We start from the raw sequence: 19521 nt of genomic DNA, 5'->3' as shown, positions 1-19521 counted from the left end.
ATAGATGTATTATGTATCAGTCAGTGGTACAGAGATATAACAGTGTTATAGCTTTGTATAGATTTGTACAGTAAAGACATTCTTTGATTCACTGTTTTATGAAATTGACAACCTGTACATTAATTAAAGTATTACAATAATTGTTGTGAACATTTGAATTTGAGAAAGAAACACTTTTTTTGTAGTTTTTTCTTAAAAATGATGTGTTCTGAAGAGTCAGGTGTGCATAATACTGGTAGTTGTGGAAGGTATGCATGGTTTAAATACATGTGCGTATTATCTGGTTAATCCAATCAGAGGCAAGACAGAATTTCCAAATGTACTGACTTGGTTACAATGTGCAAGGGTTTTTGTAACTAAAGTGTACACATATAAAGTTCCTACATGTACATGAGTTCTGATATACTGCAAATACATGCAAATCTGTTGTTATAACATGCTGTCATAATAATAGGTCATATCATAATATGTTGTCATAATCATACATGTGCCATGGAATGTTTAAGTAGAAATTCAGAAGTCAGATTAGCTCTGCATTAAATATTAAAGTACTTTCCAGATTTTACAGAATTTACATTTCAGTTGATGAGCAAAGGAATTCAGAAAATAAATATTCTCTGAAGAATCTTCTTCAGTGATGGGAATTTAGAAATAATGCAACACCCAGATAGAACCCCAGTACATCAAGGTTATACATACCTTTGTGCCACTTTCACAAAGTCATTGCTGTGTACAATTTTTGACATCTTTATTAACATATATCTAAACAGCATATCTTATTGTATATTTTTACAATGAAAATGTTTTGAAAAGGCCAAAATGTTGTTCGCATTATATTTTTACAAAATGAATCCAAGCTGTGTAATGTGGAGCTGTGTTTTCATTGCTTGTTTCACATAATTTCTGCACTTAACAGAGTTTAGTTCTTAAGCAGCTGAATTTCTAATCGTAAAATATGTGAAGTCAGCATTCGACTGTGTTGTATGATAGATGAAGTCGTAATTCACTTCTAATACTTGGTGAACTGTTTTCCTGGGTGACTCATTTCAATCTTTTATGGGTCAGTGGTTTACCATATTGGCATAGAGGGAATAACGGTATTATACTAGCATGCAGAATCTGTCTATCTATTCTCTGTGGAAGATGTGAATTTGAAGAAATTGACCCACCGCTGTAAGACTGGCTGTGCAATGAAATTGTCAATCATGAATTTCTATCAAAATTTTATGCAATCATTGACGACATAGCTTGCCAGTAAACTGATTCTACTGTATCTTTCCCTAATGGGAGTATTAAATTATACCTCAATGAAAATAATGTTCTGACGTTGAAAAAATATTGATTTTCATTTGGCCTGTTGTCTTTAAGCCTGATGTAACTTGAGCAAATGTCAGCCCTATTTACTTAGAGTGAACTGATATTTTATTCTAGCTTTACATCCGCAATATTACTGAATATTGTATCAAGTGGCAAAACTTGTTAATATTCAGTTGCAGCCATTCTTTACAAATTTACATAATTGGTAAGGACATGCATCAAAATGCAAATATTCCCTCATTCTGTTAAGGTGATTATGATGTACCATAAACTACATTTTTTTCTACAAATTCTTTGATGATAGTGGTGTGTACAAAGGAGAAAAAGAGAACACTCAGTAAAATATTTACACTAATCCATTTCTCCAGGTTGCTATATTGCTATTCTGAATATTGTTGAAGGTGTAATCAATGTTTGATGAACTCAAAGATCAAACTAGCTTGTGTAAGTTTTATTTGATTTGAAAAGTCATCTCTTCTATACTCATTTGAACTCTGAATGTGCTAGTTATTTTCAACGTGAATCTCTCTTATTTTAGAGAAGTTTACTGACAACAGCTTTGTAATGTTCAGTCCAAAGCATACGTGTAGACTGGACTAGAAAAATGTATCGATGTAAAAGAGGTTGCAGAAATCATCATAAATCTGTTGATTAGAAATCAAAAATTTACATTTATATTTGTAGTACAATGAAGGTATTTGCTAGTAATAAGATTCAATGAAAAGGATGGTATTTTTGAAAGAACCAATCTTAACACATTTTGATGAATTCCACATTTATATCAAAAGTGCTGGCATTGACATCAAACTGTTTGAATATCCGTCTTGCATTACATGGCATTGTCTGCTGATACCTATCATAGTATTTTCATACCAGCCATTCCTCATTGAAATACTCCTTTTGACCAAAATGTTCAATTTTTTGTCTGTTGTACGTACACATGTAGCCAACATTCTTTGGCAAAGGTTGAATGAAATTCTTATAACCTTTGGAGCATTTTGTACAGGGGAGAACAAAGCAGTTGAAATGTTATTGATACAATGATGAAGGAGAGAAAATACATGGAGGAGAATATATACTTGAGATTCTATTTGTGGGATCACCTCCTTCATCTTAATGCAGTGAGACAATGGAAATCATTAGCACACAGGTACTAATAACAGTGATAGAGACAATGTTTAGAGCTGATAACAATGTCTGTAATTTAGCATGTCAGTGACAAGTAAGTGGAAAATATTCTCTGTTAATCCCACTGTAATTAGCACAGGGTCTACAGGAGTCTAGGTAGAATCATTATCACAAGTGTGACAAGTACATCTTTCATTATGTAAGCATTTCAGACTGTGATGACATTCTGGCTCCATTGTGTTTCTATTTCAAAGACACAGTGCTCCCCAGCAGACAGTTCTATTACACCCAGGAGGGAATATTTTTTTAAGAATAGCTTTCCCTTGAAAGCCCTTAAGATAATGCATTTTACATCTGATACCAGCTGTCACAGTTCAAATATTCAAAATTCAACAAACCATTTCCTTACAACGTCATGTATTCCTTCTTTCATTCTGCAAAGACTCTTTTCTCTATGCAGCAATATTGTGACACGTGGAACCAGACTGAAATATTCATTTTCAACTGAAAAATGGGTGCAAACCTGTAACTGCTCACTTCAACTTGATAAACAGTGAGAGATATACACGAGTCCTGGTGTCAGTATTCCATCTTTATCTCTCTATATCCTCCAAAACTTGCCCCTCATAGACCTCCCCTTTATCAAATTCTGCTTTAATATCCAGTCTGATATTCTCATTGATGCAAAATCATTCTGTCGGACATCAGATCATGTTCATGTGATTTCTGTAGGACTGACCATTAAAAGTCCTATAATTCACTTTGAGAGTCCAGAATCCAATACATTACAGATAATTGATGAAACCATTCCATGTTTCGGATTACAATTACATGCACTCAATCTGTATTCTTATTGATATATCCAAGTGTTTGTAAATGTCAACTCAAGATAAAATATTCTAAGGATCCATAGTCCAAGTCATCATAAGAGTTGTTTCAAAAGTTTTAAATTTGCAACAATTCACATTAAAATGGAAAAAAACTGTTGAAATAAACTGAAATAATGTTTCATAATCATGATGATGCGGTTACTTTGAAGTGACCTACATTCAAATGTCACAAATGCTATTCATAGCTGTAAAATGACTACATCTCTAATCAAGTAGAAAATATCTAAATATTAAATATCTTGATTGAATGAACAGCTGTGTCATGGATGTGTTACCACACATGTACCGGTATATGACATTTTTGCACAGGGTTGTAGTTTACTTGTTCCCATTGATATTACATTGTCTAGTACAGCTATTGGTACTGTAAATCTCTAGGGCGGGCTGGTCCATAGTGTAGTGTACCATTATTACCAAACAATAAAATTGGGATTGAAATATATAGATTGTTCAAGGAAGTTGAAAGCTCAGTGATAGATTCAAAGGTCATAAGAGTTACCTGCACTTTACATTCATAAAAGTTGTCTGCACTTGACATTCTGGTAATAGGAAAGAATCAGTGTCAAGAGAAAACACAGAATTAGATACTGTAGGAACTTTTTATCAAACATTTCATAGATTACGCTTTATAACAACTGATATCAAAGTGTTCAGTATCCGTGGTAGAGTTTAAGGTAACATGATGAACAGAAAACTGTGATATGCGATGCAACAGAAAGTGAATTGCAAATATGTTGATAGGACTTGATGGAACTCATATGCTTCAAACTAGAGATTAAAATAAGGGAGTATGCTCACCTTGAAACAATTCTACCAGTTTCTTAGTTTAGTGAAAACCAGTCAACAAATGTACACAATACATACCGGTATATCTCAGTTTGCAATACCTTAATAATCCAATATATCATTAATGATGTGTGTAATCTTGCTGTAATTGATGTTTGCCTTGGTTTGGATCCCCAGCTACTGTTATTGGAAAATCAATGCTGTTACAAGCTACCTGCTGGTTTTCTATACAGAATGACTGTTTACTCAATGTAAACTAATCAGTGGGTCCATTAACAAATATAATTGAACAACAGGAAGAGATCTGATGGCCCTAAGTCCAATACACAGTGTTTTGAATTGTGATAAAATTCTCTGAAATTGCTGCAAAAATGGTATTGAATGATTTAGGAAATAAAAAAATGGGTGTTTGTGAACTGTATAATAATTTTTTTAGTGAAAAAAATGCAAATTAAAGTTTGAAGAAGGAAGTAGAATACAAGGAAATACTCATGAAAGTAATTTATCACAAGTAGTATTAGTACTCAGCTTGGCAATCTAAATGTATAGCCAGACATTGAAGTTACGTGATAGCTAAGAACTAAGTGATATACAGGCTTGGCTTTGTTCTGCCCTTTAAAAGTTTTCAACACTCCAACTACGATATCATTGGAAATGCAAACTGGGCTATAATCTCTACTGGCTTGACAAGCAATATTACAATCACACCAAATAGCTTTTTGTACTTGGAGGGCTTTTTGGGCAGGCTTCTGCTGTGATTCGTGAGAACTGTTTTATCAAGCTTGTGCATGTGCCACAGACATTTCAACTGTCAAGTGTAAACATAAAAAGCACACATCTACAGTAATGGAGAGAGTAACCGTATCTCTGTTGATTGTCAAATGTCAACAATGCATCATTGACTGTTGTCAGAAATATTTTTCTCAAGGGAAGGCTAGCTGCTAGATCTGCATCTTGAATTTGATGAACGCAGACTTTTAAACTATTAAGTTTTTGTGGAGGCCACCTCAAGAGAGAATGACTGCGTATCTATTTCATGAAGCCATGACTATCAATGAATCAACTTATCATTGATCTCAGGACAAATTTTATATGTAACAAAAACTCAATACTGAGAAATTAAATGTAGCTCAGCCAAGTCTTGAACTTAGAGATGGACTTTTAGATTTTAGGAGAGGGGTGGTCAAGATGCCGATACATAAACTTTTATATGTCCAAAAAATTTGTGAAGGTATATTTTTTTAGATTTTGCACAGGGTGCATATTTTTAGTTCAAATTTAAAAACTTTTGTTCTTGCTGGTGTACATTGGAATATTTTTTTCAAATCAGCATAGTTGCAAAAATGTTTTAATAAATATTTGCTCAGCAGCTCCCCTACCCATTTCTGACTACCTGCTTCCAAGATTGAATGGTCCCTCCCAACATGCCTTGTTCCTCCAGTTCCTGTTAACTTTGTCTCTGCAATACAGATACATTTACATTGTTTTCAATGAATCTGGTTTGTCCAATGTATCTGGCAATTTGAATGAAAATGTTTTAAACTCATCGCTTTCTCAGACACATATATGTATTGAGTAAATTCTAAGTGAAATGTTTTTGTATATTTTATCTTTACAGATGCATTTGTCAACAGTCAAGAGTGGACATTGAGTAGAACAGTACCCGAAATCAAATTGGTGAGTAAAGGCAAAGATGCAAAAAATAATTTGTATTAACTCTTTTCAACCCTTTATGTAAATTGTATTTTGTAGGACAATGGTGTAAATTCTCTACAATGTAAAAAAAAATGGAAAAAACCTGTCTGCATGGGGTAAACTTGACTCATATTGCATTCAGTATACCTTTGAAGAGTCACAGAAGCTGGTTACACCGATTCATTCCATAACAGAACTTAAAATTTAGCCACACAGCCCATACTGATGACATCTACAGCCACACAGCCTATATTGTACAGTGTGTACAGCCACACAGCCTATACTGTACAGTGTGTACAGCCACTCAGCATATACTGTATGGTATTTACAGCTAGACTGGGTAATCAGTCCACTTCTCCTTATCAAAGGACTTGGAGGGAGTATGCATTAACTTCTGACAAATGCTCAATGTTCCTATAGCACACCATTTATCATCCAAAACTCAAGTTGGTCTGCTCCCATCATTAGCTAATTCCATCAGTTTCATAAAAGGCATTGCTACTACATGAAGAGGGACACTTTAGAAATAGTTCAAAAGGCAATGAATTCCAGACTCTTATCCATTTACTTGTGAGTCGTAGAGGGCAATTGTTTGCATGATCAAAGGATATCCATTAAATGGTCAAACGCTTATAGTACCCCAGGATTTCTTCACATTAAATTTAAATTGACAAAAATCTTTTCCAAACAAATTCTGCTTTGAAAGTTTTGTGAAAAGAAGAAATCAGTATTGAGATGAGCTAAAATTGAGTGAACTAAATTACTATACGAGTCAAATTTATAAAGTTATACAGCAGATGACACATACGCATGAACTGAGGTACAGCAGAGGAAAAGTTCAGTTTTATAGTTATATGTAAACTTAAGTTTTTTCACTACCATGGTATGACCCAAACCTATGGTTATCAATGGTTAGAGTGGATCTGTCCACTTGGTTGTGGGGTGAACAGCTTGGCTAAGGTGACTAGTATACAATTACAGGTACTACAGTAGCAGTGTCATTTGTTACTGTAACTAACAAATCCATCAGCTGTAAGGTTGGATGTAATTTCCAGTGTTTGTTTGGTTTTGTTTGTAAGATTTCTTGTCTACTCCCTAAATCATTTCCAAATACCCAGTGTCCAATATGCCTGGCAACACAGCCTGTATTTTTGTAATGTTGCTGAATTGTCTATTTGTAATTCATTTGTCAACAAAGACATTGCATATTCAACACAAAGCATCGTGTTTGCAAGGTTGAGACTATTTTCAGATAAAGTACCGTGTTTTCAAAAACAGAAAATGAAAATGCTGTCAAAAATTACCGCTATTGTCCTTAAAAATAAATCATAAGATTTGACCATTGCACATGTCACAGGAAACCTGTAAAGAGCTTTACTGATTTAATCTGTGCCACAAGTGTAAAGTGGTCAGGGACTGTATTTCCACTTCCAGTCCCTCGGGGAACACAGCATGGTCTAGAATACAGTTGTCGGAAATTGTGTCGGAAACTATCGCTTGACCCCCAGCAAATCACACCAGCATGTTTTTATTTTCACAATTTCAATGTTTATTGTAATACTGTGAGAGGAAGTGTAGAATTGCCATCTTTGCTTTAAATCATGTAGAGTTCAACAGTTGTTAGTGCACTAGACCACACATCAAACAAGTACAAGTTTATTTCAAATGACCTCATTAGGCAAGACATGTGTATACCGGTATACAGGTTTCAGAAATTTTATTTCAAGGATGACATATTGTCTGTATAGTCATGCCAATGCATTCCATAGGGGTATGCCAACAAACATGATTCTAGTCAGATGCTTTTTTTCCAGCTATATGTAAAGAATCATCTTGATATTCTTCTTATAAAAAACATACAGTTACAAAAGTCAATAGAGATTGGCATGTCAATTACTATTGTGCCAGCTCAATAGAAAATGAAAATTGAAGTGTTAAAACAGGGATTATCCATTACCCACCATTTGCATTCTGGGATGTCAAATATGCAAAATAATCCAGAAATCCAGAGGCCAGCATTGGTCAGTAGTTATTCTAGGGATACCAGTGGAATCATATAACCACTCAATTCTTGTCCTATGGTGTGCATTTACATTGTTTGTCTCAGTGTTTGTATGTACCCAGTATACCGTTGCTATCATGGTGTGTGTGTTTCTATCATTCTTTCCAGGGAATTGTTGGCAGTATATCCAGCGGTAAATCGGCACTTGTACATAGGTATCTAACAGGATCTTACATGCAAGAAGAATCTCCTGAAGGTAAGTTTCTTATTCTATGAATCTCTAGCAAACCTTTTCTACAGTTTCTGTTAATCTATTGATCTCTCTTTCCAGATTTCTCTTTCTAGATTTCAGCAAATCCACACCCAGGGTCTCTTTCAAAGTCACACAACAATCTCATATCATCAATGCTCTGTGCTGACTTGATTTCCCCACAGATCATCCAATGGATCCCATACATAGCTAGTGTCATTTCAGCCATCTAATACTTTTCCCCAAAAGATGCACAAGTTATATTTCAGATCCAAATGATGCAAATTGTCATATTTTCAATGAACTATACAAGTGGAGTTGTTTTATTTTTAGAAACATGGATAAGACAGTAGCTGTAGGTTTGTTAAACTTTGCTGTTCACTTTCCTCATGTGAAGGTTAACCTCTAGAGAGATTACTGTGTCTGAACAGAATGCTAAAGGCAACATGAAACCGTTGGATATGGGATACTTGATTGCATTTGCAGTAGTTATTGGCAATCAGTTTGAACAGAAGACCAATATAACACAATGGATGATTGCCTATTGTGTCTTCATTGTCATGTCAGCCGTCATATATCAATCCCTATCCCAATGGTTTTGTGATCTGTGTTAGCTCAAACCTAATGGTCTAGGATACATTTGTTATCAAACAAGAAAGGCATGGAATTCAGTTTTCATTAATTCATTGAGTTTAGATGTAGATTAGGGATTTTTGCTCCAATGTGAAATGAAAATAATTGGCCAGTCACATTTGTAGTAATGGTCTACCAAAACTGCAGGAAGGTTTCTTAGTACTTTTGACAATGAACTCTGAATATTACACACACTAGTCATTATATTTGTAAATAAATAAACTGACATAGTGTCACCTTACATAAATATTAATAACAAACCAACACAAAGAATGCAGCAAAGATAAAGACATACTGTGAACACTCTGTGCAATTTGTTTTTTTCCTCATGAACAGTTCTTCACTTTGCCTTGGGCTGTCCGCGTACCAGCTGACTTCACGATAAATTTAAAGTACCAACTGTATTCACAGTATTCAAATCAAAATGTTTGCATGATGTTCAACCAAAGCTGTTGTGATGTCATGCTTTGCTGTAATCAAGCGGTCTATTGTTATCAGAAATGTATAGTTTTGAATCTGTATTGTAACATTCTTGGCGGTGGTAAAAATATTTACCTATGACAAGATCATTTGGTAAAAGTTAACTATCACACCATTCAGAAACATTCTTGATGGTTGGTTTACTGTATGCCTCCTAGTGAAGCTATTCAGGTCAGTGGTTTCTCACACCAGTAATGCCTGCAGCCATACCCATTCCAATTAAATGCTCTTACACACACAGTTGTAGACTCTTTTTCAGTCCATCAGACTTCACGGATCAATCAAATTATAGGCTGCTGAGGAAAGTACCACTAAAAAGTCAAACTTTTACATTTAATGGAGTAATTTACATGTCTTAAATCATTGAATGAATATTTCAATTAATTTTATGGGTTCTTTAGAATGTTTCTGTCTGACATACTTTACCTAAAGATACTTGTACAAACATGTATGTTCCTGTAGCAGTTTTTATATCTTCTATAACTTTACACATGGTTGTGTTATTTCTTACTGTGGTATGGAATGGCCACTGATAGTATCTAATACCTTGATGGACATCACATTTCTTGCTCAGGTTCTACATGACAAAATCTTTCAATGGTTTGCAAGGGTTGATGCCCTACACTTCGAAGGGTTTGTATTGTACTTTCAACTCTCATTCTCTCTCTGTATACGGGTATTTGAGAACCAAAGTTTCAACATTCATTCAATATTTGTTCATAGGAGGAGGTATACTGGTATTCAGAGCACTGTGGTATTGATAAATTTCTTGTGGTTTTGTATCCTACCACTATGAAATGTACTACAGCTGATGATGTCACATGATAAAATAGAGGAACTGTAGGAATATCATCATGCAGTTGAACTTGAAACGATATGAAACATGAACAATCAAATTGAGCAATGCCTCTGACTCCTTGCAGTAAAGTGCAGATGGTATTTGTAATATCAGTGTCTTGACACGATGCTGACTTAATTCATGGAATTAAACAGTAACCACAATGTGGTCTTTTAGTTTTGTCCACTGCTGTTAGTTTGACATAGTTTACTGATTTCCTGTCTCATATAACGGTAAGATCTTTGCTATCCTGCTGTTATGACATAGGATAATGACATCTGTCAGATGTGACGATGTCAAAAGTACTTGCCAGATTTTCATCAGAGTAGGTGCAGAACTTTATTTTATCATTCTTCTCAAATACTTGACATGTGAAGGGATCTATTGAGACTTGACATATGAAGAGATCTATTGAGACTTGACATGTGAAGAGATCTATTGAGAGTGACAACAATAATTCAATTCATTGAGTTTGACTTTCTAAAAATCTTACTTCACAGTTTCTGATACTTGTGATATTGAAATCGACAACTTTGATATCCCACTTTTATCAAATCATATGTAGAGTGTGTTTTGGCTCATTTCCAAGTCAAAGTCTGTCTACACACTCAAAATCTCGTGAGAATGATGATATCATTTGTAGAAATATCTGTGACAGTAACGTTTACACTATTGAAACCATTGAATATTTGTCTGTCAATCATGAAACAGAGACTCTAAATTCCTAGTTTTTCCCACTCTTATCAGACAATGATGATGTCCAAAGTTGACTATAGTTCACAAGAAATCTTCCAGTCTATATTGCTGCCTATTTTTCTGCAAATGTAAGCTTGTATCTTTTGCCAAAGAGAAGAAGGGCGGTATGGTACTCTACAACATCAACAATCTGATTTCTTCTGTGAATAAAAATTATACAGAATTAGTCTCTGATACTGAATATGCATCCTGACTTACACCTACAATGTCTATTTAAGTACCCTGACATACATGTACACGGCAGAGACGTATCTGAGCGGATAAATCAGTGGACATAGCATGTGTATTGTCACGTTCTTGCTGACAAGAATACCTCCATGATGTATGACCCGTGACATTCCAAAAGGTCTTTCAGAATGCATAACTGAACATACAGCTATGCAACCATATCATTTGCAGCATGGGAATTTTTCATGACATTCAGCATTCTCTTTTGTAATAACAGAGCAAGTTGTAATAGGGAATGGCGTAGAATACTGCTAAAACACAGACAGGCTTGTCTATTAGAGCATAGAAGTATCAAGTTGGCTCATAATAATTGTCACTACATCAGTAAATTGACTCAAAATCCTGGAAATCTTATTTCAAGTATCACTTGCATCGACAGAAATACATTGACAATGTAGAAACTATCTGTCTATAGAATACATCAACCTGCTCAGTGTTGTTCCCTCATACAAGGGGATAATTTACAAAAAATTTAATTTTAAAAACGGACAAGAGTTTCAACAAATTCTGTGTTTACATATGTAGATATTTCTGTAAGCACAGTTCTTTTATGGTATATCCATAAAAACATTGTTATGTTTACCGATAGTCTGCATTTACAAAAATTTTACTTCATGTATGTTTTGAAGTTATTCTATCGTAAAGATTACCATTTTGTATGTTTTATATCTATTGAAGTGTAATATTGTGATGTTGGTGCTAATAAGAATATCAATCACATTGACTATTTCACAGGAGGAAGATTTAAAAAAGAGATAGTTGTGAATGGGCGAAGTTTTCTTCTACTTATACGAGACGAAGGTGGCTCTCCAGAACACCAATTCTGTTCCTGGGTTGATGCAGTTATTTTAGTCTTTAGTGTGGAAGATGAGAGTAGTTTCAACACACTTTATAATTTCTATGCAAAAATAGCCCACTATAGAAATACAGCTGATCTACCTATGATATTAGTAGGTACCCAAGGTAAGTATCATAATATCTCTTTGATTTATATCTATCTGGGTGACGGTGCATTTTTGTTGATTAATGAAACTGAATGCAAGTTAGATCATGTTTGTGTTGGAGTAGAGGTGAACATCCTGATGATTAGAATACAGGAAAGTAGAAATCAACAGGCTACATAGACGGTGAGCAAATAATGGCGCTGAAAGAGTTAACACTCATATAACTTTTCCTGCAGAAATAGATTTCAATGTACGTTTATTAAAAGGGGCATTGCATAGCAGGTAGATTGTTTCAACTGAGTTAAGTAATATAGATACTCAAATAGAACAATAAGTGTACCACATCAAGAAATATCCCCTTTAACTTCCTGCAAGGTGTTCTGTAGAAAAATGACAGGAAAATTTATTCAAGTCTGGTATTTTAACTTTTACATGACATCAATAACACATGTAGATTTACTGTAGATATGTACTCTCTGTAATGATATTGTCATTACCTTGGTGAAATACAGCAGTCATATAGAGCAATGGTTTTGAGAAATTTGTCAATTTCCTTCTAATGGCTTCTCTTTTGTATTTAATTTCCAAGCACATAACTTTTCTCAAGACGTTTTTGAAATAAATGAAAATCTGGTTTTGGTTGCCATCTTTTACCAGTATTCTTGTTTAGTTAACAAAGTCTGTGTGGTGCTTGACATTCTTTCTTAAGGAGTAAATGAAAAAATCTGTTTCACAAAACTGTAAAAATTTCAAATGGACGTTTTGTTTTAAAAACATACAAACTTGGAGTAAACTCTATGATCTCATAAGTAAAAAAGTATTGTATTGAGTGACATCATGACATTACTATTAGAAAGCTTAGACTGTATAGTACATGCAGTTCAATCTGATAGCAAGTATGTTGTTACATTGCTTTCTGTATGACAATAAGGTAGTAAAACACTGTACCCAGAGTCTGAATGATATTCCAATGGTTTAACCAGAATCTGTAAATGGTGTCAGCTTACACTACTGCAGTGAATATCTTAGCGCTATAAAACTTTGCCCTGTAAATCCACCCACTCTGTTTCTTGCTTTAAAAAACAATCACACCCTTCACAAAGTGTTTTGCCTGAGGGTTTGCCTGCCAAGCATTTTGTAGCTTTGACAAGTAAGGGTCATGACTTATCACTGTCTATTGATGAATACACCAGCCTGGTAGCAGCTGTATTTTCCCATCACCCTCTTATCAATGTTTCTACCGTATGTTACCGTTTTTGCATCAGAAAATACTCGTTTTAATCATTTGTCAATGATTTCAGTTTGTTTACAAATAATTTTAGATTTACAGTCCAGTAATTTCACAATCTACTTCTTGTATGCAGTTTGCTTCAGACTCCCTAATTAGCAAGTACCACTCTCATAAATTAGAATTTTATTGAAAATCTTTTCATTGGTGCCAATTAATCCACTAAAACTGTTCTGAAATATACATGAAATAAAACGAAAAATCATCAAATATTCCTATCAAGATGTAATCAGCTGACAGAAATTCTGAATGCCAAGCCAATAGCTAGGGGTAGCTGCTGGGTGATTTGAAGACTTTCAGCTCCATTGTCAGATAATAAATATCAGAGTATTGACATAAGAAACTACCAACATTACATAAAATGGCAAAAAAATTGAAAAAGCATTGTTATCATAAGGGATGATGAAGATCAAGCTTCCTGCATGCAGATATCCAGTGTTTTCTGAGTTATTGTGAACACCAAATTACTGCAATAGTCAGATCTAGCAGACAGGGTGTTTACAGCTGCCATAACCGCCATGATATGTCACTAGTTGACACTATGCCTCTGAGCTGTTCAAGGGTCAGTAAACACAGTCACTCAATGTTTTGTTTGTTTGCTGTGGTAAGCAGTATTACCGGTAAATGCATGTATCTATCCCAGCAATCGTCTGTTCTTGTGTACATGTTAAGAATTCAGCTCCATGAAATGCTGAATATTGTCATTTTGTTACCCACACCCTACATAACAATAGCAGCTGAACCAAGAATGAAATTTAAAGAAAACAGTATTAAGTGAATAGGCAGATGGTCCTTTGGTTTATATTATTTTATAAAGTAGAGTAGACTTCTAGCCCAAATGTGATATTGCACAAGGGTTACTTTTCTAAAGTTTGATGAATTACATTTTAATTTGACACAAACTTATCAAATAAGGTATCGTCATGTTTTGGTGTATTTGTGACAAGTTTGATTTTGTGCCAGCTAATATCAGTCAGAGATAAATACAGCTCTGACCTCTACTTTGCTTTGGGTCAGTGCAGGCTTTTTATCTCAAATTCTCAGCCGTAAACATCTTAAAGAATCGAGCCAGCATGGCTTCATTCACTCTTAGTCTATCCCAAGCAGTTTTGTGGAGGCAATTATATCCAAGACAAAGGAATTGCAAGAGTAACAACCTTTGAACTTTGAACTATTGACCTTACAGATGGGATATGTGAGAGCAACCCTAGGGTTATAGATGACAGTAGAGCCAGAAGACTAGCCACAGACTTAAAACGTTGTCCGTATTATGAAACATGTGCTACCTATGGTTTGAATATTGAACGGGTCTTCCAAGATGGTGAGTAACTGATCAAATACTTTGTGTTCTAGATAAACTGAATTACACATTGACATCTGGTAATGAGACGTACATGTTGTGGAAACATGAAAATTGAAGAGGGATCTGATGAGGTTGTATTGATAAACAGATGGAAAATATCTACCGGTATTCATGCTATAGTTCATATCTTGTGGTTGGTACTATGCTTTAACATATGGATACATCAAAAGCTAACAAATCTTGAAAACTTCAACTAGGTGCAGAGTGTTCTATGTATTGCTGATTTTGTGAACACTTAGAAGTAGGGAAATGAATGATGGGGTTAATAACAGCAACAATTGGAAGATATATACACTCCTGTAAAGTGATTTATAACATGAGAAAATAAAAATGTTATCACTAGAGAAAGGAGAGAGGTGGCAGTCCGATGTTTTAGTGAGTATGAAAAAACTAACACAAATGTTGAAACCCTTTCTTTTGAATCAAATTTAAGTTAATTACATCAATTCAAACTTCTATAAGATTCAAAGAGCAGCAGATGTTGTAATGTGTTTACTTTCTGGACCTTTTCATTCACCTGTTCTTTACAAACCATTTTAGATTCTATTTGGGAATTGTTTTTTTGAAAGATCAAATCACATGCATAGATTGATACACAAATAATACTCTATAAGCAAGAATGGATTTCCACAACAATGGTTGAACTGTTTACACAACTGTGATACTAAGGTTTAAATGTTTAGGTATACTTGGGGAGACAGAACAATGAGATTGGAACTGTGTATTGAAACAGTGTAGTCAACTGTACAGTTTACCCGTATTTCCTGATTCAAAACCATTAAAGGTGATGTGTATGTTTTCATTAGTTTATTGTGAATCAAGAGACATTACACAGTGTTTTCCTTGGCTAGTTTTAAGACATAACAATAGTTGTTGATTAAGGAACATTTTAAGATATGAGTTGATCTAATAAATATAGATATTAGGACAGGTGTCAGCAGTTAAGATAGGTTTTAATCACAACCCACATGTAGAGATAAGTTGTACAATGTACACAGAAACAGTTGATTGTATTCATAGTCAAAAGCAAAGTAAACATTAGAATGACTTGAAATGCATATTGAGTTTCGGCTTTTCCATTCATTTTGTGGTCTATTTATCATTACAGTTACACTTATACATTATTATTCGGCAATTTGAAATTTCTCAAGTTTTTCCCTCCCTCACTACACCCCCTCCCCTTTCTCAAATGGAGGCAAATGGCATACATATATCTCTGAACTTTTATTTTCAAATCAGTTATATTGATACCAAACCAGTTTTCATGAATATAAATACTTCATAGTATGGGGGAGGGGACTTTCCACTTAGTCAACTTGTGTAAATAATGGTGTTGTATTCTTCTGAATAAAGGTTTCACTTTTGCTGCCGTTTATCATTGTTCCCTGGAGTATTCATGTTGGGTTTTCCTCTGAGCTTATCACTGAACTATGGATATGAAAATACTCTGATTAAAGTTGTGACAAATTAGAAGTTGTTTTCATCTCCTAGACGGATACTGATATGCATGCATGATGATTTGATTGTACAGTGGTATACATTGGCATCAAGTCTGATATGTAAGGTGGTGTAAGATTATTTTATGATCACAAATTCTGTACAATAGTTTTCCAGTCAACATTCATTAGCTAGTACAGGTTCCTGTACAACATGGTAGTTGAGAAATCCTGGAAATTTGCAAGATGAAAAAGCAGTATATACCATTTAGTTCAACAGCATAGAACTTGTTGTATCAGTGATGTGCAGTGTGTCCCTGAGTCTAATAGTATTCAAGAAATACTATAAGAAAGTTGTAATGCACTGTTAGGCTCCAGCTTGCTTGCACCAAATGCGGTTTTCCACACTTTAATAGGTAATAATGTTTAGGGCTATTGAACATATAACCAAACAAGATGAGGGTTTCTTCAGGCCAACAATAAATGTTATGATGTGGAGAATTTTTATCATACCGCAGTTTCCTTTGCCTCAATGATCTTTACTGATACATGGAATATTGATCATTATACAGGGTTATGTTTATCAGTATCAAAACATCAACTCATCAGTAACACTGGTGTTAGTTAACAGGTTGTCAATTGCATTTTGTGTGTTTCCATCGATGGTAACTGAAAAGAAAAAGACAATTATTGTCTTTGATAGATGTATTCAATCTCCCAGTTATATTATTATTCATTTTTAACTTTTTATTTATGCTATAGAAGGGTTAGGGCTAAAAAAACACATGTAAAACACTTTGAAAAATCTCCAAGAAATACAGCAGACGAAACACAGGCAAGGGTGTATGATTGGTTGAGTAATTATAGTTTACGTTTCGCCACGATTCCAGTCGTGACTCTCCCTGACTTAAGACATCATAATACTAATGTAATGAAACTGAAATTGACATTGATATAGGTTCATATCCTCCATTTCATATTTCCAGCTGCCCTGAAAGTTGTTGAACAGCGTAAACTGAATCCAATGCCTTCCCTGACGCCAACGAATTCATTGCCCAGTACGCCACGGTCGGTGCACAGCAATCATTTTGTCATTCCTGCACCAGTATCCACACAAATGCCAGCTACGTCTGCCACATCAAGTCCAAGCAACAGTTGCAATGCACTGCCACAAACTCCAGTCATACAAAGACACAAAGACCACAAACAGAAAGATGATCCCAGTAAAGAACCACCACCGCCAAGTCCCAGCAGTACACCCAGTATTGGAAGGAAGGCAAGGCGCAGATCTAATTTATTTACAGTAAGTATAACCAAGCAAAGGCTATTTCATTATATTTTTTATACGTATATCTGTATCCGTCCCTAAAGAGCTTTATAATGTGTGAAGCAGAATAGTGTCTTTGTTTAGCATTTACAGCGTAAGGAAGGTCAACTTTACTGCATATGTTATGTTCAACTCAGAATTAGATGATTTAGTGAAAAACAAAGCTGTCAATGCTTAAATGAATAACATAGTACATCATCACATTTTGTGTTTACTTAAGTACATACATTGTACATACACCAACACAGATATTGATTATAATAACAAGGAAGTATTAGATGAAAGTGAAATCTTTGAGGAAACAGCTACTGTTACACTTGATTTGAAAATTGATTGCTTTTTGCCATAAAAGCTATCAAATAAGAATTCTGTCTACAATAAGAGTGTTATATGTAAAGTAAATATTTTTGTTAACATATCCATCCAATGAAACATGCTTTCATGTTTTACAGCCCAACAAAAACAAAGTGAATGATGTGAAAAATGGTGATGGCCTCAGTCTGGGTAGTGGTAGAGCTATTCCAATAAAACAGGTAAGAAAACAAAATTAACTGCGATTATGCTGAAGCAGTTCAATTATGAGAGATATTCAAGACAAATTTTAGTACTGTATTTGTTGCTGAGCCTTTGTGAAATTCCATTCTATATGGAAATCAAATCTGCAAATTAGAAAATGTCATCAGCTTAATATCAATTTTCAGTTTCGATAAAACTGTAAGTTGGATGAAGTATGTATAAGCTGATCATGTCATCAGCTATGACCAATGTTGTATTGCTATAAACTCTATCGATGAAGTATTTACTATGATGGAAACTATATTTCACCATACAATATTAACTTGGATTTATCTCAGAAATGAGTGGCAGAAATTCTCCTTGAAAATTGGACACACATGTATTTCAAAAAAAGAGATGCTGATTTCTTCGTAGGAAATTTACTCATGACAATTTTTTTGTCGTCCTAGGGATACCTATATAAAAGAAGTAGTAAATCCCTCAACAAAGAATGGAAGAAAAAATACGTAACATTATGTGATGACGGTAGGCTGACCTACCATCCAAGTTTACATGTAAGTTACCATTGATTGTATGATCTTTGAACTTGACTCATTGTTCATGTACAAACAAGTTTACATGTAAGTTACCATTGATTGTATGATCTTTGAACTTGACTCATTGTTCATGTACAAAGTCAAGTGTTGATATGATTTCATTGAATTTACATCTTGTCAGTGTTGATATTCTTGCCTTTTCTGTTAACTTTGACTGTCCATTGTGACTGATTGATAGCAAACACAATTTTTTTTAGAAATCATCTCACTCAATGCTACAGTAATTCAGTGCTTTTTGTGATAGACTGTAAATTTTAAAGTTTTACAAACTTTGCTGAAAGTATGTAAAAATCAATAAGATGAGAGCAGCAGCATTACTTTGCTTCAAAATTCATTTTGCCAGAACTTTTGAAAAAACTTGAAAAAAAGGTAAGAACAGAAAGTCTAAACTGTTTTACCACAGTGTTTAGAAAGAGGCCATCAATAATTATAAATATGTACATCTTTTACAGGACTACATGGATGATGTCCATGGGAAGGAAATCCGTCTTCTGAACACAACAGTGAAAGTGCCAGGCAAGAGGCCGCCGGTGGTCAAGTCAACCCCTACTGGGGCGCCCCCTAGAGGCAATGTCAGTACTAATGGTGTAGCTAATGAATTTAGTGCTATGACGATAAGTACAAGTGCTAGCATGGGTGAGTATGAAGCCCAGCATTCTTACATTCATTTTGTCAAACCTATAAATCAATTGAAATGGAAATGGAAATTTTTTAAGGGACTCTGTGATAATCCAAAAAAAGTAAGAATATCATTGTTCTTTGTTCAAAATTTTTCAATGCTAGATTGTTATGTCCATTTTAGAAAGTTTTTGTAAGAGATTATTGAATTTTTACCAAACTGTAGATTACAAACAAAAACTCTAAACTGTGATATGAATCTTGAGAACTGTGCCAACTTTGTCCCCGTCATGACTTCCTTGTTCACAATATTGGCCGGAAATATTACAACATGATTTCCAGTTATTGTGATTGATGGGATATTTGACACTGTGTTGTTCATATGATATATTTTATAGTCAGTGTCACGTCTTTCCCCTCAGTTTCCTTC

The 19521-nt window shown here is 34.5% G+C and overlaps 1 protein-coding gene across 13 annotated transcripts in view; it reads left to right on the top strand.

The window, feature by feature from the left end:
* The window catches only part of LOC139117510 (arf-GAP with GTPase, ANK repeat and PH domain-containing protein 1-like), a 108107-nt gene that overhangs the window by 68097 nt on the left and 20489 nt on the right, over positions 1-19521 (top strand). For all 13 annotated transcript variants that reach the window (XM_070680691.1, XM_070680696.1, XM_070680694.1 and 10 more), the window contains exons 2-9: positions 5740-5798; positions 7987-8074; positions 11739-11966; positions 14422-14556; positions 17021-17337; positions 17814-17894; positions 18327-18431; positions 18926-19109. In XM_070680691.1, coding sequence (XP_070536792.1) covers positions 5740-5798; positions 7987-8074; positions 11739-11966; positions 14422-14556; positions 17021-17337; positions 17814-17894; positions 18327-18431; positions 18926-19109 — 1197 coding nt within the window. The remainder of the gene's footprint in view (positions 1-5739; positions 5799-7986; positions 8075-11738; positions 11967-14421; positions 14557-17020; positions 17338-17813; positions 17895-18326; positions 18432-18925; positions 19110-19521) is intronic.

The sequence above is a fragment of the Ptychodera flava genome, chromosome 18, assembly GCF_041260155.1.
Source record: "Ptychodera flava strain L36383 chromosome 18, AS_Pfla_20210202, whole genome shotgun sequence".
Lineage (NCBI taxonomy): Eukaryota > Metazoa > Hemichordata > Enteropneusta > Ptychoderidae > Ptychodera > Ptychodera flava.
Note: the sequence above shows the minus strand (reverse complement) of the source record. Positions and strands in the feature narration are given on the sequence as shown.